At 44.3% G+C, this 27,582-nt stretch overlaps 1 protein-coding gene across 3 annotated transcripts in view; it reads right to left on the minus strand.

The window, feature by feature from the left end:
* The window catches only part of LOC135512759 (DNA-directed RNA polymerase, mitochondrial-like), an 87,641-nt gene that overhangs the window by 26,663 nt on the left and 33,396 nt on the right, over window positions 1–27,582 (minus strand). For 2 of the 3 annotated variants that reach the window (XM_064935104.1, XM_064935106.1), the window contains exons 9-15: window positions 27,255–27,494; window positions 24,957–25,751; window positions 24,662–24,784; window positions 22,776–22,898; window positions 20,960–21,139; window positions 17,117–17,203; window positions 15,975–16,088 (exon numbers count right to left, since the gene is read on the minus strand). In XM_064935104.1, coding sequence (XP_064791176.1) covers window positions 15,975–16,088; window positions 17,117–17,203; window positions 20,960–21,139; window positions 22,776–22,898; window positions 24,662–24,784; window positions 24,957–25,751; window positions 27,255–27,494 — 1,662 coding nt within the window. Of the gene's footprint in view, window positions 1–15,974; window positions 16,089–16,766; window positions 16,850–17,116; window positions 17,204–20,959; window positions 21,140–22,775; window positions 22,899–24,661; window positions 24,785–24,956; window positions 25,752–27,254; window positions 27,495–27,582 lie in introns of those variants that run through there. The other variant, XM_064935107.1, reaches the window with a different exon arrangement.

Genomic DNA, 27,582 nt, shown 5'->3' on the forward strand with positions numbered 1-27,582 from the left:
ACAGCCATATTCTAGAAAGGATACAATTGTTTTTTCCCCCTCATCAATCTACACACAATACCCGATAATGACAAAGTGAAAACAGGTTTGTAGAATTTTTTGCACATGTATTAAAAATAAAAAACAAATACCTTACTCATAAGTTTTCAGACCCTTTGCTATGAGACTCGAAATTGCGCTCAGGCGCATCCTGTTTCCATTGATCATCTACAACTTGGAGTCCACCTATGGTAAATTCAATTGATTGGACATGATTTGGAAAGGCACACACCTGTCTGTATAAGGTCCCACAGTTGACAGTGCATATCAGACCAAAAAACAAGCCATGAGGTCGAAGGAATTGTCCGTAGAGCTCTGAGACAGGATTTTGTTGAGGCACTGATCTGGGGAAGGGTACCAAAACATTTCTGCAGCATTGAAGATCCCCAAGAACACAGTGGCCTCCATCATTCTTAAATGGAAAAAGCTAGAGCTGGCTGCCCGGCCAAACTGAGCAATCGGGAGAGAAGGGCCTTGGGTTAGGGAGGTGACCAAGAACCCGATGGTCACTCTGACAGAGCTTCAGGTTTTCTCTGTGGAGATGGGAGAACCTTCCAGAAGGACAACCATCTCTGCAGCACTCCACCAATCATGCCTTTATGGTAAAGTGGCCAGATAAAAGCCACTCCTCAGAAAAAGGCACATTGCAGCCCGCTTGGAGTTTGGCAAAAGGCACCTAAAGAAACAAGATTCTCTGGTCTGATGAACCCAATATTGGACTCTTTGGCCTGAATGCCAAGCGTCACGTCTGGAGGAAACCTGGCACCATCCCTACGGTGAAGCATGGTGGTGGCAGCATCGTGCTGCGGGGATGTTTTTTTTTGTTAGGATTGAGGGAAATGAACGAAGCAAGGTACAGAGAGATCGTTGATGAAAACCTTCTCCAGGACACTCAGGACCTCAGACCGGGGCTAAGGTTCCCCTTCCAACAGGACAACGACCCTAAGTATACAGCCAAGACAACGCAGGAGTGGCTTTGGGGACAAGTCTCTGAATGTCCTTGAGTGTCCCAGCCAAAGCCCGGACTTGAACCCGATTGAACATATGTGGAGAGACCTGAAAATAACAGTGCAGCGACGCTCCACATCCAACCTGACAGAGATTGAGAGGATCTGCAAAGAAGAATGGGAGAAACTCTCCAAATAAGGTGTACCAAGCTTTTAGCGTCATACCCAAGAAGACTTGAGGCTGTAATCGCTGCCAAAAGTGCTTCAACAAAGTACTAAGTTAAGGTTCTGAATACCTACTTAAATGTAATATTTCATTTTTTTTGTGTGTAATAAATTTTCAAAAATGTTTGGGATGTTTGGGAGTGTTTGGGAGTTCTGCATCGGTGGGTAACTCACGGCTTGGTTTCCCTTTGTAATCCGTTATCGTGTGCAATCCCTGCCACACATAATATTGCAGCTTTTCAAGTCTCTCTGATAGGAGACTCTCGAACAAAGCTATTCTTGAGTGACTGAACATTTGCCAATAGAACGCTGAGGAGTGCCGTTCAGTTCTCTTTGCCTCAATTTTACCAGGATTCCATCTCGCAGGTGGCGTTTTGGTAGCTTATGAAACAAAGGAATAGGGTTGAACAATGGAATAGCTGAGTCGTGGAACAGCTGTCGAACTGATGTCCAGAAGTACTTGGTGGTCATTATGGGGCGGCAGTGTAGCCTAGTGGTTAGTGTTGGACTAGTAACCAAAAGGTTGCAAGTTCAAATCCCCGAGCTGACAAGGTACAAAATCTGTCGTTCTGCCCCTGAACAGGCAGTTAACCCACTGTTCCTAGGCTGTCATTGAAAATAAGAATTTGTTCTTAACTGACTTGCCTAGTAAAAATAAAGGTAAAAAAAAAAAAATTATGTGATGATAGTATGAACTTTCTGTACAAAAAAAATCAACATAAATACGATAAAAGTCACGGTTGGAGCTCGTAAGATGTCGCCCTTCTCTGTTGGCGCGCAATATCTGCGCATGTGCACGGTTCGCTTCATGCTCATACAGTGTGGGAGCCACGGGACCAAAACAGCAGAGAAGTTGAGCCTCGTGTTGTTTACTTTCTGCATACATGTCATATCGCTGAGTCTACCTTTAAAATCTTGATCATTGTAATTTTCCCTAGGAATGGATCTGCAATATATCTTTGAAGAGAGAGATTTTAATTTATGTCTTGATTTGTACACTATACCCACATCATTATATCTGCACCAGTTTTGCCAGCCGAGCCAATCCTTAGCTTATGATGAATTTGCCCTTGATACAGTGCAACATTCTCTCCATGGAGAATAGTCCCAAATCACCTGAGAGTTACTCTATCAGACAGCACTAGATAAAACAGTCATAAGTATCAGTGAAGAAAGCAGCATTGTGCCGGAAGTGGGAGGATTCCCATCGCATTACGACTCTGTTGTGGCAGTTCCTACCACAACCATCATCAGTCCATGTCTAGACCAGCCCTGCCTCCAGCCCAATGAGCCAACCACTCTACGCTAACCTGAGCATTCCTGGCCCCTCTATCTCGCGCCAACTCTCCACCACGCTCACCCCAGCTGTCACTCACTCACCTTATTGATCACGGTGGTCAGACAGTCCACAGATGAAGTACAACACAATTATTCACCTCCCCAATGGAGAGACCTACCAAATTCCCATTGACCTTTTCCTCTCCTCCCCTCCATCCCTCCCTTCTCCTTCTTTTATCCATTACCTCTAGGGTGTCCTTGAAACTCCATCAGCATGTATTAGTTCACCCCAAAACCGTGGGGAGTTGCTGGCTTTGGTTCTCGGGGAGTGAGGGAGAGGAGAAGTCAACATTTGGAGAAGTGCGGTATCATGGAATTAGAATAACTCATTCTGATTCTGTGTATGGTACAGTGCATATTCCACTAGCATACTCATGGTGACTACAGCAGCTAGCATGTTTCATCAAGACAAGGGGTTAGGATTGGAAAGGAAATCTTAAGTAGGCCTCCACACAGCAGGCAAAATAGTATGTAGAAAGACTGGAGAGTTGTCTTTAAACCCCAACATAAAGTGTTTTTAACAGTGGGACCCCCGATCCTTTGGGTTTCCACCAGTAAGGTTAGTTGAGGATATGGCATAGAAAAGACCCTTAATGGAAGGGTTTCAACTCAACATAGATCCACTGTCTGTCTCTCTGGGTAATAAAAGCATGGAGTAACCCCATAATCCACCACTCCTCTCCCCGGTGAAATCCACTTCTCCGGTTTCACTTACGTAACTCAGCCAGCGAGGGTGGAAAGGAGAAAAATCTTTGCCCAGGCAAAAGTGACCCCTAATCTGATTAGTTGCCTACAATCCCGTTAGGCAGCCATATTGATGCATGTCCACGCTGCTCGCAGTTTGCTACTGTCATTTCCTCCAACCTATCATCAGCACTGGGCCACCTTCCCTCCCTCCGCCACTGACTGATTATGGGACGCTTCTCTCCCTTCTCTTCCTGCTTATTTGTGTACTGGTTGTTCCGGGTGCTTCATCTTCTCCCATATTGTCTACTCTAATTAATGCTCCACAGAGTCCATTTATGAAAGGAAAAAAAGATTGAATCAAGTATGGTGGAATATTAGGGAGAAAAGGTGACCTTTGTAGTGTTTAATTTCTGTTGGCCCCATGATGCAAGTAGATGGAGAGGGAATAGAAGTATGTAGGGTATATAACATGAAGTGTGGGAATAATAGTGTAAGGGTGAGTTACATTTGTCTTGGTAGTGTGTGTGGGTGTATGTTTGAGGATGTTATTACTTACAAAGCAGACTATGTTACACACATTCGCATCGGCAGCTAAATATATGATTCACATTACAGAAACAAATCACGTCTACAGAGAGAGAGAGAGAGAGAGAGAGAGAGAGAGACACAGAGAGAGAGACACACACACACACACACACACACAGAGAGAGAGAGAGACAGAGACAGAGAGAGAGAGACACAGAGAGAGAGAGAGAGAGACAGAGACAGAGACAGAGAGAGAGACACAGAGAGAGAGAGAGAGAGAGAGAAAGAGACACAGACAGAGAGAGAGAGAGACAGAGAGAGAGACACACAGAGAGACACGGAGAGAGAGACACAGAGAGAGAGAGACACACAGAGAGAGACACAGAGAGAGAGAGAGAGAGAGAGAGACAGAGAGAGAGAGAGAGAGACACAGAGAGAGACACAGACAGAGAGAGGCACAGACAGAGAGAGAGAGAGAGAGAGAGAGAGAGAGAGAGAGAGAGAGAGACACAGAGAGAGAGAGAGAGAGACACAGAGAGAGAGAGAGAGAGAGAGAGAGAGAGAGAGAGAGAGAGAGAGACAGAGCGAGAGAGAGAGAGACACAGACAGAGAGACAGAGACAGAGACAGAGAGAGACAGAGACAGAGACAGAGAGAGACACAGAGAGAGAGAGAAAGAGAGAGACAGAGACAGACAGACAGAGACAGACAGAGAGACAGACAGACAGAGAGAGAGACACACACACAGAGAGAGAGAGAGAGACAGAGACAGAGAGAGAGACAGAGAGAGAGAGACAGACAGAGAGAGCCCTCCAGAGGCCTGCCATCTGTCACCTCTGCTCCCCAGCACCTGCTGATGAGGTGCTGCTAGCCCAGCGCATCACCGCTGCTTGATACCACACTACCAGAGCACGCTGGGCGAGCTGACAGACCTGCTTAGGATGTCTGTCTGCTCTCTGTTAGTGCTGAATGCCAGACACGTAAGCAGCACAGCACACACACAGCTTCACACACACAACCACATACACACACCATTTTTTGGTTATAACGGGGACAGTAACATCAGTAATCTCCAAAGGTAATCTCTAAAAGGGGGTTCTACTAAGCTATATGGAATAATAAGGATCATTTTGCTATTTGATTTTGAATTTTAAAGACCCCTTTAAGTATCAACAATAATGGTGAAGACATCAAAACTATGATATAATACATATGGAATCATGTAGTAACCAAAAAAACTGTTAAACAAATCAAAATATATTTTATATTTGAGATTCTTCAAAGTAGCCACCCTTTGCCTTGATGACAGCTTTGAACACTCTTGGCATTCTCTTAACCAGCATCATGAGTTAGTCACCTGGAATGCATCTCAATTAACAGCAGTTGAATTAATTACAAGTTCATTTGTAGAATTTCTTTCTTTCTTAATGCATTTGAGCCAATCAGTTGTGTTGTGACAAGGTAGGGGTGGTATACAGAAGATGTGTTATACATTTTCGGGATGGTATACAGAAGATAGATCTATTTGGTAAAATACCAAGTCCATATTATGGCAAGAACAGCTCATAAGCAAAGAAAAATGACAGTCCATCATTACCTTAAGACATGAAGGTCAGTCAATCCAGAAAATGTCAAGAACTTTGAAAGTTTCTTCAAGTGCAGTCATAAAAACCAACAAGCACTATGATGAAACTGGCTCTCAGAGGACCGCCATAGGAAAGGAAAAACACAGAGTCACCTCTGCTGCATAGGATAAGTTAATTTGAGTTACCAGCCTCAGAAATTGACAATTAACTGCACCTCAGATTGCAGCCCAAAAAATTGCTTCAGAGTTCAAGTAACAGACACATCTCAACATCAACTATTCAGAGAAGACTGCGTGAATCAGGCCTTCATGGTCGAATTTCTGCAAAGAAACCACTAGTAAAGGACCCCAATAATAAGAAGAGACTTGCTTGGGCCAAGAAACATGAGCAATGGACATTAGACCGGTGTAAATCTGTCCTTTGGTCTGATGAGTCCAAATGTCAGATTTTTTGTTCCATCAGCCGTGTCTTTGTGAGATGCAGAATAGCTGAATGGATGATCTCCGCATGTGTGGTTCCCACCATGAGGAGGTGTGATGGTGCTTTGCTGATGACAATGTTGGTGATTTATTTAGAATTTAAGGCACACTTAACCAACATGGCTACCACAGCATTCTGTAGCGATATGCCTTCCCCATCTGGTTTGCACTTAGTGGGACTATCATTTGTTTTTCAAAAGGACAATGACCCAAAACACACAACCAGGCTGTATAAGGGCTATTTGATCAAAAAGGAGAGTGATGGAGTTCTGCATCAGATGACATGGCCTCCACAATCATTCGACCTCAACCCAATTGAGGTGGTTTGGGATGAGTTCGACGGCAGAGTGAAGGAAGAGCAGCCAACAAGTTCTCAGCATATGTGGGAACTCCTTGAAGACTGTTGGAAAAGCATTCCAGGTGACTACCTCATGAAGCCAGTTGAGAGAATGCCAAGAATGTGCAAAGCTATCATCAAGGCAAAGGGTGGTTACTTTGAAGAATCCAAAATATATTTTGAATTGTTAAAACACTTTTTTGGTTACTACATGATTCCATATGTGTTATTCCATAGTTTTGATGTCTTCACTATTATTCTACAATGTGGAAAATAGTAAAAATAAAGAAAAACCCTTGAATGATTAGGTGTGTCCAAACTATTGACTGGTACTGTACTTCCATACATTTTCCCCCACAGATCCTTCAGACGAGTCTTGAGGCCTGTGGGCATCCTAGAGCAAAACAGAGAACACCATAGCGTTCATGAGAGTCACATATTTCCATAGAGGAAATAATAGATTATAGGCAAACTGTTCAGAGCTGCCGTACAAACCGTACCAACCGTTCGGAGCTACAGATGATTTTGTGAAAAGACCGATTTTCGGGATGTCTCATGGTCTGACAAACACCGCTCTCGCTCTGTCAGCTTTCACCGCAGATGCAGAAGTGCAACATTGGTGGACTGAGACGCATCCAATGCAAAAAAAAACATCTCTCTAGCTTAAATGTTTTAAATTATCATGCTAATTGGATTTCCGCAGGTGCGTGGTCATCGACTCTAGGGGGTTAAAGGGCAAATCCACCCTTTTTAAACCTCATATTCATCATCTCCAGCATTTCTATGATCTGTGGTTAAAATGAAGACATGAAGAAGAAAAGTCCTAAAAAATGCTTCTTTGTGACATCACAGGATAGGATTAAAAGTAAAGAACAATGATTTTCAAAACATGCAACAAGGTTCTAGCCCAAGTGAGAGTATTTCCTTGCTCCCCACACCACCCTGAATCTCATAGTGTTTAAAAAAAAACATTTAATCTGTGTTAAATGTTTGATGTCAACAGGTAGAACTGTTTAACTTTAAAAATGTTTCTACAAAACGTAGAAATGCGACGTTTTCATATATGCTGACACTGGTATTGTGATGGAGAGAATGAAAATGAGGAAGAAAAGTGGTGGAGTTGCCCTTTAAGGAAAATGTTTGTATATATTTCTTCATTTTAAATGTTTATGTTTAGCTCACATAATATAATGTCAAAGAATGCATTAAAAGTGTCAGTAATAGAATAAAATAGGCAAAAACACATTTAGACAATAAATGGATTTATATAGCTTCCAAAATATTTTTTACAACAGTGGGGGAGTACCAAGATGGAGGCCCGGTGGCTTCAACACAGCGCCCCCCATCAGTCATCTTTACAAATCTTTGGATAGAACATTCCATACAAATGCACACACACCACACACACAGATTATTGGGGAAGAGCACCTTCAGCTGAACCCAGGTTGGGCACAGACGGTTCACATCAATACACTGTATTATTATAATGAAGCCATAGACTTACAAATGCAATTGCAAGTCCTAGAAGCTTTTCCATTTCAGGTACTGCACTCAAAAAGCTTTTCAATCCCAAACCTTGCATTCAATGTACACTCAAATACACTGACTGTATTACAATATATCCAAGAAAGCACCTTGCTTCTACTTAAGAATTGGCACATCAATTACAATCTCTGGCAGTCCTTTATCCAAGAAAATTGAAGGATATGGACCTTAACATGAACTCCAGGGCTACAGTCTGTATCCTTACACTCCAGTAGTAGAGGCGCTGCAGGAAATCTGTGCTGTGGTGTCCTGGCTATAAGAGGACTGTGGTGGTGCGGATCTGAGGCGGTGCCCTGTCTTTAAGACTATTAATGGAATCCAAGCTGGTTCTGCATGAATCTGGCCAGGCACCGTGACATTTTTAAACAGGGAACTGGAACCCCTACTGAGCAAATCCAGAGAGAGACAGAGAAAGCGCAAGTACTAAAGAGAGGGAGCAGCAGCACTGCTATCAGTATATAACTAGCCCATCAATGGTCAGTAAAGGTGAAGGAGCACAACACTAAATCCACTCTGAAATTCTGGCACTGTTTAACATGTAAACCTGACTGGGCAAAGTAGGCTGTGGGGGGTAGATGGAATGGAGAAGTTATTGACAAGGGAAGACAATATTTAATTTAGCCCTCCCAGCCCCATGCTTGGCAATAGGGCACAATGACAAAAAGCTAGCTCAAAGACAATCAAATTGTAAGGTCCGGGGCCTTCATACCAAGTTAGGTAGAGGCAAAACAGGGTAGCGTTCAACCACATTTATTTTTTCTATTTGTAGTGGTGCAAATAATGTGTCAATGATAGACGTGACGATAGTATACAGTGCACTCGGAAAGTATTCAGACCCCTTCCCTTTTCCACATTTTGTAATACATTTATTTTATCCTCATCAATCTACACACAATACCCCATAATGACAAAGCGAAACAGGCTTTTAGATTTCTTTTTTAGAAATACCTTAGTAACATAAGTATTCAGACCCGATGCTATTAGATTAGAAATTGAGCTCAGGTGCATCCTGTTTCCATTCATCATCCTTGAGATGTTTCGACAACTTGATTGGAGCCCACCTGTGGTAAATTCAATTGATTGGACATGATTTGGAAAGGGATACACCAGTCTGTACAAGGTCCCACAGTTGACAGTGGATGTCAGAGCAATAACAAAGCCATGAGGTCGAAGGAATTGTCCATAGAGTTCCAAGACAGGATTGTGTCGAGGCACAGATCTGGGGAAGGGTACCAAAAAATGTCTGCAGGATTGAAGGTCCCCAAGAACACAGTGACCTCCATCATTCTTAAATGGAAGAAGTTTGGAACCACCTAGACTCTTCCTAGAGCTGGCTCCCCAGCCAAACTGAGCAATTGGGGAGAAGGGCCTTGGTCAGAGAGAACCCGATGGTCACTCTGACAGAACTCTAGAGTTCCTCTGTGGAGATGGGAGAACCTTTCAAAAGGACAACAATCTCTGCAGCACTCCACCAATCAGGCCTTTATGGTAGAGTGTCCAGATGGGAGCCACTCCTCTATAAAAGGCACATGACAGCCCACTTGGAGTTTGCTAAACGGCACCTAAAGGACTCTCAGACCATAAGAAAAAAGATTCATTGTTCTGATGAAAACAACAAGTGGCAGGGACTGGGAGACTAGTCAGGATCGAGGGAAAGATGAACAAAGAAAAGTACAGAGATCCTTGATGAAAACCTGTTCCAGAGCACTCAGGACCTCAGACTGGGGGAAGGTTCACCTTCCAACAGGACAACAACCCTAAGCACACAGCAAAGACAACGCAGGAGTGGCTTTGGGACAAGTCTCTGAATGTCCTTGAGTGGTCCAGCCAGAGGCTGGACTTGAGCCCAATCAAACATCTCCAGAGAGACCTGAAAAAAGCTTTGCAGTGACACTCCCCATCCAACCTTACAGAGCTAAAGAGGATCATTTAAAAAAAAATCTATTATGGAATAAGGCTGTAACGTAATAAAATGTGGAAAAAGTCAAGGGGTCTGAATACTTTACAAATGCAATGTATTTCCACTAATATTTCTTTATGCAATAAATATTTTAAAATTGGTAATGAACTGGTGTTTTCGCTTAGGAATAGAGCGAATAATTTCACCTGCGCACCTGGCTGGTTATATTACTGCGCTGCCCAGTGACGCAAGCCTACCAGATGAGCTAAACTACTTCCATGCTCGCTTCGAGGCAAATAACACTGAAACATGCATGAGAGCACCAGCTGTTCCGGAAGACTGTGTGATCATGCTTTCCGCATCCGACACGAGTAAGACCTTTAAACAGGTCAAAATTACTAGACCGCAGGGCCAGACGGATTACCAGGACGTGTACAGCGAGCATGCGTTGACCAACTGGCAAGTGTCTTCACTGACATTTTCAACCTCTCCCTGTCCGAGTCTCTAATACCAGCATGTTTTAAACAGACCACCATAGTCCCTGTGCACAAGAACACTAAGGTAACCTGCCTAAACGACTACCGAACCGTAGCACTCACGTCTGTAGCCATGAAGTGCTTTGAAAGGCTGGTCACGGCTCACATACACCATTATCCCAGAAACCCTAGACCCACTCCAATTTGCATACCACCCCAACAGATCCACAGATGATGCAATCTCTATTGCACTCCAAACTGCCCTTTCCCACATGGACAAAAAGGAACACCTATGTGAGAATGCTATTCATTAACTACAGATCAGCGTTCAACACCATTGGTTGCATCACTGCCTGGTATGGCAACTGCTCGGCCTCCGACCGTAAGGCACTACAGAGGTTAGTGCGAATGGCCCAGTACATCACTGGGGCCAAGCTCCCTGCCATCCAGGACCTCAATACCAGGCGGTGTCAGAGGAAGGCCCTAAAAATTGTCAAAGACTCCAGCCACCGTAGTCATAGACTGTTCTCTCTGCTACCACACGGCAAGCGGTACCAGAGCGCCAAGTCTAGGTCCAGGAGGCTTCTAAACAGCTTCTACCCCCAAGCCATAAGACTCCTGAACATCTAATCAAATGGCAACCCAGACTATTTGCAGTGTCCCCCCCCCTCTCTTTACACCACCGCTACTCTCTGTTGTCATCTATGCATATTCACTTTAATAACTCTACCTACATGCACATACTACCTCAACTAACCGGTGCCCCTGCACATCAACTGTTTTGGTACCCCCCTGTATATAGTCTTGCTATTGTTATTTTACTGTTGCTCTTTAATTACTTGTTAAACTGTATTGTTGGTTAGTGGCTCTTAATAAGTAAACATTTCACTGTAAGGTCTACCTATACCTGTTGTATTCGGCACATGTGACTAATAACATTTGATTTTGATTTGATTATTATCATCATCTTTTTCGTTTCTACTTTGTCAAAAGAAGCTGTAACTGGACTTTATTAATTACTCTAAATTACTTTAGTAATTACTCTAATTACTCTCTATTACTATATATATATATATATATATATATATACACAAATAAAGTTGATCAAATGGATTGCACTAATATTTTATTGCAATGTAAATGAAAATAGGCTATAGGCCTATGTTTTTTCTAGTAGAATTATACAAAATATATCTTGGTCTTTAGTTACAATGAGTGCAGCGGTTCAGCGTATAGTGTAGACTAGTGATTCAAAAGAGCAATAACTGCACATTTGGTGAAACAAATGTTGACCTTTTTATACATTAAATACATGCGGACAAATATCCTGCCTCCAATGGGTTGTGCTATGGGGGGGGGGGTCATGTTTACAGTAACTGAAAAAAGTTACTACTGTTTCACTGTAACTGCCATCACTCAAGTCAGATTTTTACCTTGGTTTCACTGAGCTTTGGGCTGCAGTGTCTACGGTTTGTTGACCTTGGTATTATCTATTGTTCTTTGCTGATAGAAGTATCAAATTATATGACATTGACAGCCACATCCAAATAAATATAATAACACAAGTTTGTGTTAAAACAATAAATTGTCATGGAAACGTATTTCAGTGGGTGTACGGTCAAAGGTCATATCAGAGGTCAGGGTAAATATGAATAAAAAATAACCTTGCAGTAAAACAACAGATAACCACATCTCCAATAATCTGCCTACAATGTATTTTGCTGGACAATAAAAAAAACCTGTTGAAGCAATTCCTGCTCTTTTGCTTGGTAGGGCAGAGCAGTTAAGTGTAGTGTAGTAGTCTAGTGATTCTTCATCCATTGAGATTGTGTTGTGTGTTTTCTCCAGCACCGGGTAACATGTGAGATGGCATGGCAGCACGGTTGGGTGTGTGATTAAAAACGATTAAGTGGAGAAGAATTCAAGAGGAGAAGAATTGACACAGCCCCCTGATTTATGAAGACCTTCATCAAGAAATGCCGTAAAAGTCCAATAAAATGTAATGACTTGAAATCACACAGTGGAATGATGATATCCAGCTCCCGAGTCCAGACTTCCTGAGGAAATGCCAGGTAGTAGACTAATAGGGAGAATATTGATCAAATCAAAACATAACAGTATATTGCTATATACCGCAAATAGGCCTGCAAGGCTCCACCTTGCGAGCTGAGATCAAACAACCTCAACCCCCACACACCCTCTCTATGAACCCTCCTAAATTCATACTAACTCCCTGCATTTAACACTGGAAAATTAAGTCCAAAATTGGGGCAATGTTATTAGAGTAACTCTCTCAGAGAAGATTGGGGAGGGAGGGTCACAGAAGCTGCAGTAGCGTGTCTGTGAATCGACCGAGGTTGGGCAAAACTAAACATGGCGGTGCTCGCCTTAGCAATCTAGGATAAAGACCTCCTCCATTCCTGCCATTATTGAAAGACATCGTGATACCTCACATCTCAAAATAGGGCTACTTAATGTTAGATCCCTCACTTCAAAGGCAGTTATCGTCAATGAACTAATCACTGGATCATAATTTCGATGTGATTGGCCTGACTGAAACATGGCTTAAGCCTGATGAATTTACTGTGTTAAATGAGGCCTAACCTCCTGGTTACACCAGTGACCGTATCCCCGTGCATGCCGCAAAGGCGGAGGTGTTGCTAACATTTACGATAGAAAATTTCAATTTACAAAAAAAAAAGACGCTTTGGTCTTTTGAGCTTCTAGTCATGAAATCTATGCAGCCTACTCAATCACTTTTTATAGCTACTGTTTACAGGCCTTCTGGGCCATATACAGTGTTCCTCATTGAGTTCCCTGAATTCCTATCGGCCCTTGTAGTCATAGCAGATAATGGTCAAATTTTTGGTGATTTTAATATTCACATGGAAAAGATTCCTTGATGCCCTTCTAGACACCTCTGCCTACCCAAGCACGCCAGAGGACAAACATCAGTTAACCACTTAACTGAGGAACTCAATTTAACCTTGCGCAATACCCTAGATGCAGTTGCACCCCTAAAAACTAAAAAAACATTTGTCATAAGAAACTAGCTCCCTGGTATACAGAAAATACCCGAGCTCTGAAGCAGGGGTTGAGTCACTGGCTTACTGGTGCTCTTTCATGCCGTCTCTAGGAGAGGTGCGTCACTTGAGTGGGTTGAGTCACTGACGTGATCTTCCTGTCTGGGTTGGCGCCCCCCCTTGGGTTGTGCCGTGGCGGAGATCTTTGTGGGCCATACTCGGCCTTGTCTCAGGATGGTAGGTTGGTGGTTGAAGATATCCCTCTAGTGGTGTGGGGGCTGTGCTTTGGCAAAGTGGGTGGGGTTATATCCTTCCTGTTTGGCCATGTCCGGGGGTATCATCGGATGGGGGCACAGTGTCTCCTGACCCCTCCTGTCTCAGCCTCCAGTATTTATGCTGCAGTAGTTTGTGTCGTGGGGCTAGGGTTAGTTTGTTATATCTGGAGTACTTCTCCTGTCTTATCCAGTGTCCTGTGTGAATTTAAGTAGGCTCTCTCTAATTCTCTCTTTCTTTCTCTCTCTCTCAGAGGACCTGAGCGCTAGGACCATGCCTCAGGACTACCTGGCATTATGACTCCTTGCTTTCCCCAGTCCACCTGGCCGTGCTGCTGCTGCTACAGTTTCAACTGTTCTGCCTGCGGCTATGGAACACTGACCTGTTCACTGGACCTGTTCACCTGTCCCAGACCTGCTGTTTTCAACTCTCTAGACACAGCAGGAGCGGTAGAGATACTCTTAATGATCGGCTATGAAAAGCCAAATGACATTTACTCCTGAGGTGCTGACTTGCTGCATCCTCAACAACTACTGTGATTATTATTATTTGACCATGCTGGTCATATTTGAACATCTCAACCATTTTCTGTTATAATCTCCACCCGGCACAGCCAGAAGAGGACTGGCCACCCCTCATAGCCTGGTTCCTCTCTAGGTTTCTTCCTAGGTTTTGTCCTTTCTAGGGAGTTTTTCCTAGCCACCGTGCTTCTACACCTACATTGCTTTCTGTTTGGGGTTTTAGGCTGCACTTTGAGAAATCAGCTGATGTAAGAAGGGCATTATAAATACATTTGATTTGATTTTGATTTAGCAGCACCTCTGTCTCAGTGGGCAGCAGAATAGTAGCCGTCAGATTAACTCAGACTATTAGGGTGCCATCTGACATCACTGCTGTCTGACTGGCTGACAGCACAGGCCTGAAGGACAGACAGGGGCCTGGTGGTGGTGGTGCACTGTATTCTGGAGGACGAGAGGAGAGAGTAGAGGACAAGAAAGGGTAGAGAAGTCACAGCCCTCTCTGCATTGCAGTGATGATAAGCAGAGCTGTGCCAAAGTAGAGTCATTGTGCCCTCTGCCCATTACCTGGTTCATGTGTTCGGAACAGGGGAGCCCTGCCACACCCTCCTGTTCAACCACAAGGCGGTGTCAGGCACAAAGACAAAATGGAGTTACACATTTCCTTGGATTTGAATGACATTTGAAATGTAAAACATGTGGCAAAAGAACAAAGACACACATGCATACATAGCCAATATTAAGCAACTCTCAATTTCAGGTGCCCTAATGCCACACCCTTCTCCAGAGGCTTGGGCTTGGGTTGGTGGAACCAGTGCCAGTGTTGACCACAGGACGTATATTGGCCAGCTCAGTGACAATAAATGCTACAGAGACCTCGGTGCCAATGAGACAGATGTGCAGCCAGATGCTTTCAGCAGAAGTGAGAAGAAGCAGCTCTGCCTAAACTTCCACACAACATAACCACCTCTGAGCTCGGGCTCTGGCTCCTAATACTGCCTGGCAGGCAGAGAGGCAGATGAGAGAGAGAGAGAAGGGGAGAATAGATAGAAGAGAAAGAGGGGGAAGGAAAGGGGGTGGAGGAGGAAGAAGAGAGGGAGCATGCAAAGCCACTGCTGCAGCTGGCTTATTGTTTCACAAGACCACGAGGCAGCACGAGACCTTTCAGAGGCCGCTGCCCCCAGTCTGTCAGTGAGGTCAGCAGAGGTCAGGTGAGGTGAAGAGAGCCCTGTAATTGGCTACTGCTTTTAGGCCCTTCTACCAGCTCACAACACACCACTATAACCAAACAACAAGCTCACAGAGAGACACTGGTCTCAATTAGGGGGGAAAGGGGACCTTACGAGGGACCCTAGTCTGCTTGTTATTTTCATGACCTCTCCAGATAACATGTGACTGGCATTAATGGTGAACACAGCCAGATTGGTTAGTCTACAGAACACATAGACTGAGTGCACAAAATATTAAGAACACTGGCTCTTTCTACGACATATACTGACCAGTTGAAATCTATGATCCCTTATTGATGTCACTTGATAAATTCACTTCGATCAGTGTAGATGAAGGGGAGGAGTTAAAGAAGGATTTTTAAGCCTGGAGACAATTGAGACATGAATTGTGTATTCAGAGGGTGAATGGGCAAGACAACAATTTAAGTGTCTTTGAACGGGGTATGGTGTGCACCGGTTACCATGTGCACCGGTTTGTGTCAAGAACCGCAGCGCTGCTGGGTTTTTTACGCTTAACAGTTTCCCGTGTGTATCAAGAATGGTCCACCACCCAAAGGACATCCAGCCAACTTGACACAATGAGTAGGTGTGTCCAAACTTTGACTGGTACTGTATATTGTATAAATATGCACATATTTTCTTTGAAAAGTGCAAAGTTGACATGTATGAGCTTGTATAACAGTGCAGCAGCACAGGGTGCCTTTACTGTAAACACAAGTGTAGTAGGACACAAAGGAAGGATCACCGCTTGGGTGTAGATGTTCAATAAATACTTCTTTCTTTATGCTTCTCTGAGCTCCAACTAAGCAACATCTTAAGTATCTAGAGTAAGTGACATTTACTCTTACCATCTGTGTCCGACTGCGGTGGTAGGGCTGGATGATGGGAAGGCCCAGGGGTGTCACCCACTCTACCGTGCTGCCCGACTTAGAGATGAGCCTGGCGCTCTCCGTCAGCCAGTCCTGAAACAGAGGGCCCCGCCACGGGTTAGCTAATTGGAGGAGAGGTGGTCACTCAGTGAAGCTTAAGTAGGACACTTAAAACACCACTTACAGGTCACAGCATGCAACTGCTCTGCTGCCAGCTACTGTAGATACACATCAGAGCTAGGGGATTCAAATCACTTTCGTCATCTACTGTTGACTGGTGAGTACATATGGAATATGTTCTGCTCAAATTAGGATGTTTGTGAAATTGCTTTTAGAAAATACACATATTACATTCACTCAGCAGCTTGAAAGTATGATCAGTTTAAACTTAGATGCAGCTTCTTCCGTGATTAGTTCTATCCAGTGCCAACAGATGGAGCATTTTTGTATAAACAGGTGGACAGTTGTTGCTTGCAAACACTACACTAGACACATTACAGTGCTGGGCTGGCTGTTGCTGAGTCTGTTCACTCTCTCTCTCTCACACAGATTGACTGTCTAGGAATGGAAGCCATATTAGCGTCCCAGAGGTCATCATCCACTGCCCATTCATCAGACTGTCTGTGTTCCTTGTGGCCCTCTTTCTCCCTCCCTCGCTCCTATTTCTCCTCCCTTACCGAGGCAGAGAGTAGAGGAAGAGGAGAGAGGGATTGATCATGTACTTAACCACTGCTGCTCTCTCCTTGAGCCACTGCTGTGTAGACCCAGCAGGACCCGACCCATTTAGAGATGAACCGGGAGCAGGGGCGAGGCGAAGGGGGGATATTTCATGTCTGCCCTCACCCCCTGGTGAGCTAATAGAAACAGTGGGATACCCTGATCATTCTCACTCCTATGGTTTTAATTTATGAGACTGTACACCAGGTGCTGGTGAATGTCGTCCTAAATGTATGTGAACTATAAAGGGAATGAAAATGATGAACGAGCACGGCTATTGCGCTGATAGTAAAGTAAATTAGTCGTTAATAATACGTTCACACACTCATTTTGTGCACTGGGTGAACTGTGGAGACAGCATATGCAGCAGGTAAATGGATATATTAGTAATGTGTGTCATGTACCTGGATCTCTCTAGTGCCGGTGAACATCTCCTTCAGACTGCTGAACACCTGGTGGACCAGGTAGTGAGAGGCATCCCATACATACTCCTGCAATCACAACACACACATTTCAATGGCAGGACAATACATATATCCAAATCGAGCACATCTATATACTCATTTATTTGCACATATTCAAAAAGAGTAAAAGGACCAAGTACAGAACCTTGAGGAACTCCACAAGGTAAATGATGGTCTGTTCCATACAATTAATGGGTTGATACATGTATTAGGGCTGGGCGATATGGCCAAAATATCATATCACTTTTTTTAAATACATTTTTAAAAATTGGACGGAATTACAATATTTAACATCTTTGAATAATAAAAGTTCTAAATTTACTTTAGGAGTAGCGTGTGACCCTAGGGTGGCAACACATACATTCTAAGTGATTAAAATGGGTCTGTCTCCCTTCTGATTGTTGTATACCTTTTCAATTCAACCAAAAATTATTTTCTGTATTTTCATATATTTCTGTATTTCCTGCACTCATTTGAGATAATTTCCACACTGCCACGTAGGGCTGCAAGATATGGGCAAACAATCAAGGCTTTATTTTTAACAAAATGTTGCGATTTAGAGCAAAACCCTTGGATGAACTGTTGCAATCATGGAAATATAATGATTATTCTAATTCTATAGTTAGAATATAATAGTGGGCACTTTGAATACAGTGTTGTTTGACATGACAACAAATGAAAATGCCAGGGAGGAGTGATTGTGATAGGGTAGGAACCTAAGTGTTGATACGTTTTTCCTAGTGGACCCTATAATCTTTGGCTACATTGAATGTTTTCTCTTAGCTACTTCATGTAGGTAACATATTCTTTCTTCACATATTCCTTTTTGATTTAGAAGATACTGTTGCAAAAACAACATGTTGATTTAGGTCTACACCATCACCTGCTCAGCCCTAGTTGATAGACGCTGATGGGTTAAGGGTCATTAAATGTTGTGTGGCTGAAGGGCGGGTGGGTGGCGGGAGGGTTGAATAAAGAGAAACGATAATCCATAAATGTTTTATTATTGCGCAATTTATATAGGCTACATTGAGGTTTTATTTAATTCTTTTAGGCTCTCTAGTATTATTGCATACACTTAAACTTCAGGGCTTATCTGGACATTGACTAACCAGAATAACCTATTGTTTTTTGGCAAACTCCAAAGTCCTCTGATTAATACTGGCCCCGTGCAAATCGACAGCCCTGTGTTTTGAGATAAATGTCTGAGTTTGCCAGGTATTGCTCGCGGTTTGAGCAAAAAAACAATAACTGATTCGATAAATTGAACGAAGTGCTGTGCATAGCCTATATATGAAGGGCCTACATGTATCAACTTTCAGTGAATTATTTTGCGCAAATTAATTGAACTTTGCCAAATGCTTTATAAAAAAATATTGTGTCTATTTAATGCAACCCTTGCTGTTAGTAGATCGCAAAGCAGCATACAACGTTTGGAACAATTTCACTTCCTCATCTATAACCTAAAAACACATACCAAGTTAACTGTTTAGCTCACATCTGAAGGCTGGGGGACAATTAGGATATCTTCTACTGTAGATCGCTAAAATATCCTAATGATTATCATCACACTTGCTCATTTCTAATATAATGGTGACACTATATATATCAAATATGGTTTGGTAAGGTTTAGAAACTTGGTAACCAAGCTTGAGATATCAGTGTTATCGCCTGGACTTGTTGAAATATCTTCACACGTAGAAAAAAACTCCAGCCTTCCGTCATATCTGTAAAATGATAGAAAAAAGAGAAAGAACATCCTGTAGTAATACTAGTCCTGTGCAAATAAGGCAGCAGTCTCAATAATAACTCCTGCAGAATTAAGCATTTCTTCGAGTAAAATGATACACCAAACGTAGGCAAAATTTGGACTGGACTGGAGAAATATGATATCTTTATTTCTGCATCTTGAGAGAATGCAATGCTCAGTTATATACCATCTGCAGAGGTGCTGTCTTTATCATAACAGCGTCAAAAAATCGGATAGTATTTTAACCACATAAAATATGCATCTAAGCCAAACTGAAATCATTGGGTCGTTTTCACAGCTTTCTTCCACAAGCTCCCAGCTGCTGCCTGTCTATCCCAACTCCTACCCAGTTCTGCTGTTGGGGGAGCACAGAGGTTTAACTGTACCCTACCACAGCAGGGCCCCTTAGACAGGCTGTGAGGCCACAGAACTGCCATCAGCACTCTCATTACCCCTGACACTATTGTAACTAATGACATCCCAACCACCACATTTACATACTCAACTGTATGATTGTATCAACTGGGGGGGCTTTCTCCATACTGTTTTCAATTACCATAATACAGTAGGTTATGATGAGACAATTACCATTTGTATAGGTATCAATGATTTTGGCATAGAATTTGACTGAGAATAGGGGTATTAAATTCATGGTGATATTGCTGCGTTGAACTAAAAGGTTATGAGAAGTACGATCGTCACATTACAGTGGTATATAAATCTCAATCTGATCAGACGGTTTCCCCAGCCATTCGTTTCACTGTAGTAATAATTTTCCATTGCACTGTTCCCAGATTCCCTGTTGAACTAATTACAAATGTTAACATCTCTCTGGCTATGAGAAAAGAAACTCTAGGGGGGACAGAAATTGAATTTCTGAATGCTGGGGGTGGGGGGGGGGCACCCTTGCTACTGTATTATAACAGACCTACGTGCTTGTGTGAGGTACCTAAAGATCAATAAAATCAATGGCTATCATAGAAGGTTATACAGTGAATGACATCATTCATCAGTATGACACACCTGGGAATGTATCGCTGTGTATGCCATTTCTCGTAACACAGTCATATGATATAGGAGATTGTTATATAATACTGTTAAGTATTCATCTAGAAAGTTCATAGTGACATCATAAAACCAACAACAGCTCTCTTTGGGGATTTGAAGTGGTCAGATGGTGTAGAAGGGGGGGAAGGTAACCTAGTGGTTTGAGCACAGGAACAGTAACCGAAAGGTTGGTGGATCGAATCCCCGAGCAGACAAGGTAAAGATCTGTCGTTTTGCCCCTGAACAAGGCAGTTAACACACTGTTCCCCGGTAGGCCGTCAGTGTAAATAAGAATTTGTTCCTAACTGACTTGTCTAGTTATAAAAGTTATCTCCGTTATTATGGCTCATATTCTTTGTAACCGTTTAGGCTAGAGACGAGCCTTTTCTTTGCTGTAAAGCTGCAAGCATGCCTGTCCATTTCCCCTCTCTGGCACTTAGAGGCTGCGCATGACAGTGAACCTTACTAAGACTAGCCTGTGCTCTTGGTAACAGTCAATGAAATGATGCCAACTTTGTACGCTCTGCTCCAATGTAACACCAGAAGACTCATCAGGGTCTGCATCCCCTAAATGATATTTACAAAACTGATGGAGGGACAGATGTGCAGGAAGCTTGGACGGAGAGAGGCATGTGAGTGATGGCTGGAAGGGGATACTGCTGGCTGATTACAGTTGCAACATGAAAGTGAAGTGGATATTATTGGACCGGCGCATACCAGAGACTGGTGGCTGTTGCTTCAAATCAACTGAATATATAAACATTTTATAACAGAAAACGAAAATTTGGTAGTATCATATGAAATGGTACTACGGTATTCTAAAATGCTGGTATCATAAGTATCATGACGTTTTGGTATCGTGATACTATCGTGGTATCAGTACACACTAGTATAATGGTATAGCTTAGCCAACACCCGAGGATGGATAAATGGAACCAATCTTTATTGTCCTCACTGGGGTACTGGAGGCTACTCGTAGGCCTTACCTTGGGGAAGTCATCAATCTCCTTGAGCCTCTTCTCTATCTGGAGGCGTCCTCCGTAGCGCGTCACCCCGTACACCACCGTCATCACCGTCTGCTTCACCACCTTCCTGCTGATGAAGCCCTCCAGCACCTGGGCGATCTTCAGACCCTTCTCAGCATCGCGCACACGGAACTCCTCCACCTATAAAACCCAGAGAGGACCAAACACATTGTCATCTTGTCCAAAGGAAATTGCACTGACTCACATTAGTATCATTCACTGACTGACAGGCACAGAGCATCATTTGGGAGCATAAGCGCACCACTTTGACTCAGTGTGCTACAGACAATACAATGATTTAGACTATCAGTGCCTGCGACACAGCTACCACACTGCCTCAATAGAGCAATTGCTTTAGCAGCACTTTGCTGTATAGCCTGTACAGAACCTGCTGTACTAGTTATACAAGTGTACAGTCTGAATCAATGAACTGCAATCACTTTAAAGTTACACCGGGTGTATACTTCCTGTAAACATTGTAACCTGGATGATTGGGGCCCTGTGTGTACAGGAGGTGCTTCTCCTCCCTAGGACTCAGAGCGGAGATGATTTCATCAGCTGCTTTCTAATCAGAGCTCCCAGGGGTGAGTGGACAATGAGGTAGGAGGGAGCAGAGAGCACTGACACAGCACTATTCTGACGGGCAGCCCAGCTCATTGAGAACTCCTCAATGTACTCTGCTGCTCCAGTTAAATGAGGCTTGATGTTTTTGGCATGGCCGCACTGTGCTTTTTTAGCACAGCATAAACACTCTCCACTCCCACCGGTGCTAAAATCAATAGGCTCACTATTAGCCTCAAATTATTTCCCCTTAAAATGAGACGCTTGTTCAGAGCAGAATCCTTGGGCTGTAGGACCTGGGGCAAAGAGGAGCTCTGGGGCAAAGAGCTCTGGGGCAAAGAGGAGCCCTGGGGCAAAGAGGAGCCCTGGGGCAAAGAGGAGCCCTGGGGCAAAGAGGAGCTCTGGGGCAAAGAGGAGCTCTGGGGCAAAGAGGAGCCCTGGGGCAAAGAGGAGCCCTGGGGCAAAGAGGAGCCCTGGGGCAAAGAGGAGCCCTGGGGCAAAGAGGAGCCCTGGGGCAAAGAGGAGCTCTGGGGCAAAGAGGAGCTCTGGGGCAAAGAGGAGCCCTGGGGCAAAGAGGAGCTCTGGGGCAAAGAGGAGCTCTGGGGCAAAGAGGAGCCCTGGGGCAAAGAGGAGCTCTGGGGCAAAGAGGAGCCCTGGGGCAAAGAGGAGCCCTGGGGCAAAGAGGAGCTCTGGGGCAAAGAGGAGCTCTGGGGCAAAGAGGAGCCCTGGGGCAAAGAGGAGCTCTGGGGCAAAGAGGAGCTCTGGGGCAAAGAGGAGCCCTGGGGCAAAGAGGAGCTCTGGGGCAAAGAGGAGCTCTGGGGCAAAGAGGCAAAGTAAGCCTGATGTAAGGCTGAAGAGAGCAGGTGCTGTTATTATAGACTGTGCTAAGGAAAAAGAACAAGTAGACTGTCATTCTCTAGGAGTCCAACCACCCAAGTAAACGAATAAAGAAGCTCTATAATGTAAGACACTCTTCAAGGACATAGGAAGATAAATAGAACATGAATTTGGGCATTACAGCCAAGCTGTTTTGACCATTGGTGTTATTACTACAGTATAAGGGAAAGGGTTTTACTACAATGCATTCAACTGAAATGTGTCTTCCGCATTTAACCCAACCCATCTGAATCAGGTGGTAAGGGAAGGGTGATTCAACCACCCCAGCATTAACTGGAACCCCTGCCCACTGCACCCTCTGGTGCCCAGGCTGACTGACCTGCTGTGCCACCCCGCTGTAGACATCCTGGGGCACCTCACAGGGAATAAGGTTCACAGAGGTGGCACCAATCACGTCTCGACCCAGGGCTGCATAGTGCTGCAGGCCGTTACACGAGCCATCCTGAGAGAGAGGAGGGAGAGAGAGAGATGCAACACTATAACAGATCACAAAACTGGTGGATGGAGTCGAGTAGGTGGTGTGATACTGCTGGCAGCATTCGTTTAATTTAACAATGACATAGCCCACAGATTGTAATTTTCCCGAGGCTAGAGTAACAGACAATTAAGTACCAGTCAAATTACTACGCTCATTCCAAAAGACATCTGGACCTTGACTTCTCACACAGAGACAGAGAGACAGAGACAGAGAGACTCGAAAATAATAGAAAGGAAAATAGAGAGCAAATAAGCAAGCAACTGTTATTGGAGTGGCAAATAAAAGATTAACCATGGCCATGGATGGAGTCCTGAAGCAGCAGAGAAAGACCAGGTCAATGGGCTGCTCAGCTCTTTGTGAGGTTTTCACTGGGCACCGATTGTGCTTACCCCTGCAGATTGCTCTACCACTGGCTCTATTACACAGCCAGAGCCCAGCCAACAGACAGAAGCTAACTGATGTCTGAACACATCATTTAAGCTGGATTACCATATTGCTTACACCTACAGTTAAAGTTGGAAGTTTACATACACCTTAGCCAAATACATTTAAACTCAGTTTTTCACTATTCCTGACATTTAATCCTAGTAAAAATTCCCTGTCACATAGGATCACCACTTTATTTTAAGAAAGTGAAATGTCAGAATAATAGTAGAGAGAATTATTTATTTCAGCTTTTATTTCTTTCATCACATTCCCAGTGGGTCAGAAGTTTACATACACCCAATTAGTATTTGGTAGCATTGCCGTTAAATTGAAGCCTCCCCCTTGCAAGCCTTCCCCTTTTTCTCCAAACATAAGGATGGTCATTATGGCCAAAGAGTTCTATTTTTGTTTCATCAAACCAGAGGACATTTCTACAACAAGTACAATCTTTGTTCCCATGTGCAGTTGCAAACCGTAGTCTGGCTTTTTTTATGGTGGTTTTGGAGCAGTGGCTTCTTCCTTGCTGAGCGGCCTTTCAGGGTATGTCGATATAGGACTAGATTTACTGTGGATATAGATACTTTTGTACCTGCTTCCTCCAGCATCTTCACAAGGTCCGTTGCTGTTGTTCTGGGATTGATTTGCACTTTTCGCACCAAAGAACGCGTCTCCTTCCTGAGCAGTATGACGACTGCGTGGTCCCATGGTGTTTATTCTTGCGTACTATTGTTTGTACAGATGAAAGTGGTACCTTCAGGCATTTGGAAATTGTTCCCAAGGATGAACCAGAATTGTGGAGGTCTACAATTATTTTTCAGAGGTTGATTTCTTTTGATTTTCCCATGATGTCAAGCAAAGAGGCACTGAGTTTGAAGGTAGGCCTTGAAATACATCCACATGTACACCTCCAATTGACTCAAATTGTGTCAATTCGCTTATCAGAAGCTTCTAAAACCATGACATCATTTTCTGGAATGTTCCAAGCTGATTAAAAGCCACTGTCATCTTAGTGTATGTAAACTTCTGACCCACTGGAATTGTGATACAGTGAATTATAAGTGAAATAATCTGTCTGTAAACAATTGTTGGAAAAATAACTTGTGTCATGCACAAAGTAGATGTCCAAACCAACTTGCCAAAACTATAGTTTGTTGACAAGAAATGTGTGGCGTGTTTGAAAAACTAGTTTTGATGACTTCAACCTAAGTGTATGTTACCTTCTGACTTCAACTGTACCTATATAATCCTTTCAGATCTACATGGAGAGTCAAGTGGTAGGGGTTAGAGGTCAACGTCATTACCTGATGTACAGGAAAGTGGGAGATGAAGTGTGTGGGGTCAGGTGACCTGACGGCGTTGGCTATCTCCATACAGCAGGCCAGGGTTTGCCAGGGTTCATCTGCATTCTGCCACCACTTCTTACCCTGCCATGGAAACATAGACAATGCAGTACTAGATACTCATAGACAATGCAGTACTAGATACAAAACATTACTACTAAACGGTTCGATTATCTCCCAGTGGGTAGAATAATAATCTCAATCTACGAGCTCCAACAGTATGATAAGAAACAGAAAACATTGTTAGCAGACTGACGATGAGGGGGCTGTCTGCAGAGTCCAGGATGTCGTCCATGATGGAGTTGGCGTACTCCAACCTGCCGGCCAGCGAGCTGCGTTTCTTCAAGCCTGTCAGATTGACCAGGTGGATCTTCAGCCAGTCCAGCCCGCCCGGCCCTAAGGGCTTCCCCTCCGCAAACACCAGGACGGCCCTGGTCACATCGCTGCCTAGGTGGTTGAAGTAGGGCGGGCACGGGTAGGTGCGCCCGCGGAAGTCCATATTGTGGGGGAACCAGAAGACCTCGTCCCTCATGTGGTTGGCGATGGAGAGTTTATAGAGGGCGTCCATCCTGAGGCTGTGCATCTCACTGCACTTCTTCTTGGCATTAACCACCTCCCTCTTCAGGTGGGCCTTCTCGGCTGAGGTGAAGGTAGCTGAGTCCTGCTGGTTGTAGCGGGGAATCTTAGGAGCCTCAGAGTTGGGCGGCGGAACGTCCAGCTTCTCGCTACCCTTGTCATTGAAGATGGAGATGATGATGTCCAGCAGTGGCTGGTTGATCCTCCAGGCTGCGTTGCCCAGCTGGTTGAGGGAGTCCAGCACGGCATGGAGGTCAGCATCCTGGCACTTCTCCAGCAGGATCTCATGCTGGTTGGCGCCTTCCACCGCGCGCATCATTTTGGTGGGGGTGAGGAGGTAAGCGCCGAATTTAGCCGAGGTCCAGGGCACGGGCGGGCACAGCATGGGCATCACGTAGGAGTCAAAGGTCAGCGTGGTGTCCATGGCATCCTGCTGCATCTGCGTCAGGATGGGGTGCGGCTTGATGAAGCCGACCTGGAGCCAATCACATCACAAGAGATCTAATTAATTACATTAAATACAGATCATACAAATACAGTACCAGTCCAATCAAATATATGCTCAAAACAGAGCTGAATGTTTCAATTAAGCTTTAGTAAAACAGTCAGGCGTATTTGCTGAGACAACAACACATTAATCATTGCTTCAGCTAAGGTGTCTGGTTCATAGAAGGTTTATTTATTATTTTTTATCCCATTTTCCTTCCCAATTTCAATCTGGTCTCATTGCTGCAAATCCCCAACAGGCTCAGAAGGCGAAGGGCGAAGGCCAAAATATGACCCACCAAAACCCGCTTCTTAACTCCCGCCCGCTTAACCCAAAAGCCAGTTGCACCAATGTGTAGGAGGAAACTGACAACCGAGGCCATTCAACTGACAACCGAGATCAGCCTGCAGGCGTCCGGCCCGCCACAAGGATTCGCTAGAGCACAATGAGCCAAGTAAAGCCCCTCAGGCCAAACCCTCCCATAACCCGGACGACGCTGGGCCAATTGCACGCCGCCCTATGGCACTCTCAATCACGGGCGATTGTGACACAGCCTGGGATCAAACCCAGGTCTGTAGTGACGCCTCTATCACTGTGATGCAGTGCCTTAGACCGCTTCACCACTCGGGAACCCAGTTCATAGCGGTTTTAATCACGTGACAGCTGGAGATGAACTAACTACTCCCTGAAAGGCTTCACCATCCAAACCCAGACAGACAGAAACAGCATTGAACAGCACCACAGTATAAACCAACAGTGCCCAGAGAGAGCTAAAGAGAGAGAGAGATATTATAACAGATTCAGTCCATCAATCAGGCAGAGCCTAACTGTGCATGCTGTAAAATCATTAGGCTGCACCCCTGCTGGCCTACCCTCTATCCCTCTGAGCCAGAACAGCAGAAGGATGGGTGGCCAGAGACAAGCTTCGAAAACCACAGTGGACTCCACTGTCAAAGCACATCAAGTCCACCAGGTTGAGATGCCGGCAGGTGCTTTTTTCCCCCACCAGGAACGAGGCTCGGAGGACAATATAGAAAGTGTCTTAATTTCCTTGTCAGTTATCTTAGGACAGTAAATCAGCCAGCCAATTAAGTGGACAGTAAAAAAAGGATTAGTTTGGAAGCCATTCGTCTTACTCAACTGCACCGCCGTCCACTCTTGCAGGGAAAGCGGTTTTATTATTCATATGCCTATGAGCCAGACCATGCAGGCAGAGAGAAATATGAGGGAGCTGAGCTGAGAGAGTAGAGCTGAAGACAGATGGAGAAGCTATGACAGACAGCCCTGTCCAAAACCAAGGTCACCTGTTATGTTCTGGCTGCTTTTCACTGCTGCACTACTGATCGATTTCGCTCATAAATGCCGACGTGAAGATTAAGGCATGAGCTGAGGAACCAACACTAACCCTGGGAAATTGGGTGAATAAATTGGGAGAAAATAACTGGCATAAAATCACTTCAACTAACAATTCCACTCTAGTATATTCTTTACCTGTTTGTTACTGCGGAAGGTGTACATGTGGTAGAGCACAGGGATGAGCTTTCGGTCGTAGGCAGAGTTGAGGAGGTCGCTGTTCACTTTCATGTGCTTGACCATGAGGTCCACCAGGTAGGTACCCAGCTCCACCACCACCATGTGAGGCCAGTGGGTCTCGTCCCCCAGCAGGGAGGGACCAGAGCTATGCTCCGCCTCCAGCTTCCACCATCTCTCCCTAGGCAATACGTCAAACTCCTGCAAGGCACAGTAAGGAGGTTTTCTTTAAGTCAAACAGTAGGTCAATAATTTGATGCATCTTCTAATTGCATGCAGATAAAGACCA

Source organism: Oncorhynchus masou, chromosome 24, assembly GCF_036934945.1.
Source record: "Oncorhynchus masou masou isolate Uvic2021 chromosome 24, UVic_Omas_1.1, whole genome shotgun sequence".
Taxonomy (NCBI): domain Eukaryota; kingdom Metazoa; phylum Chordata; class Actinopteri; order Salmoniformes; family Salmonidae; genus Oncorhynchus; species Oncorhynchus masou.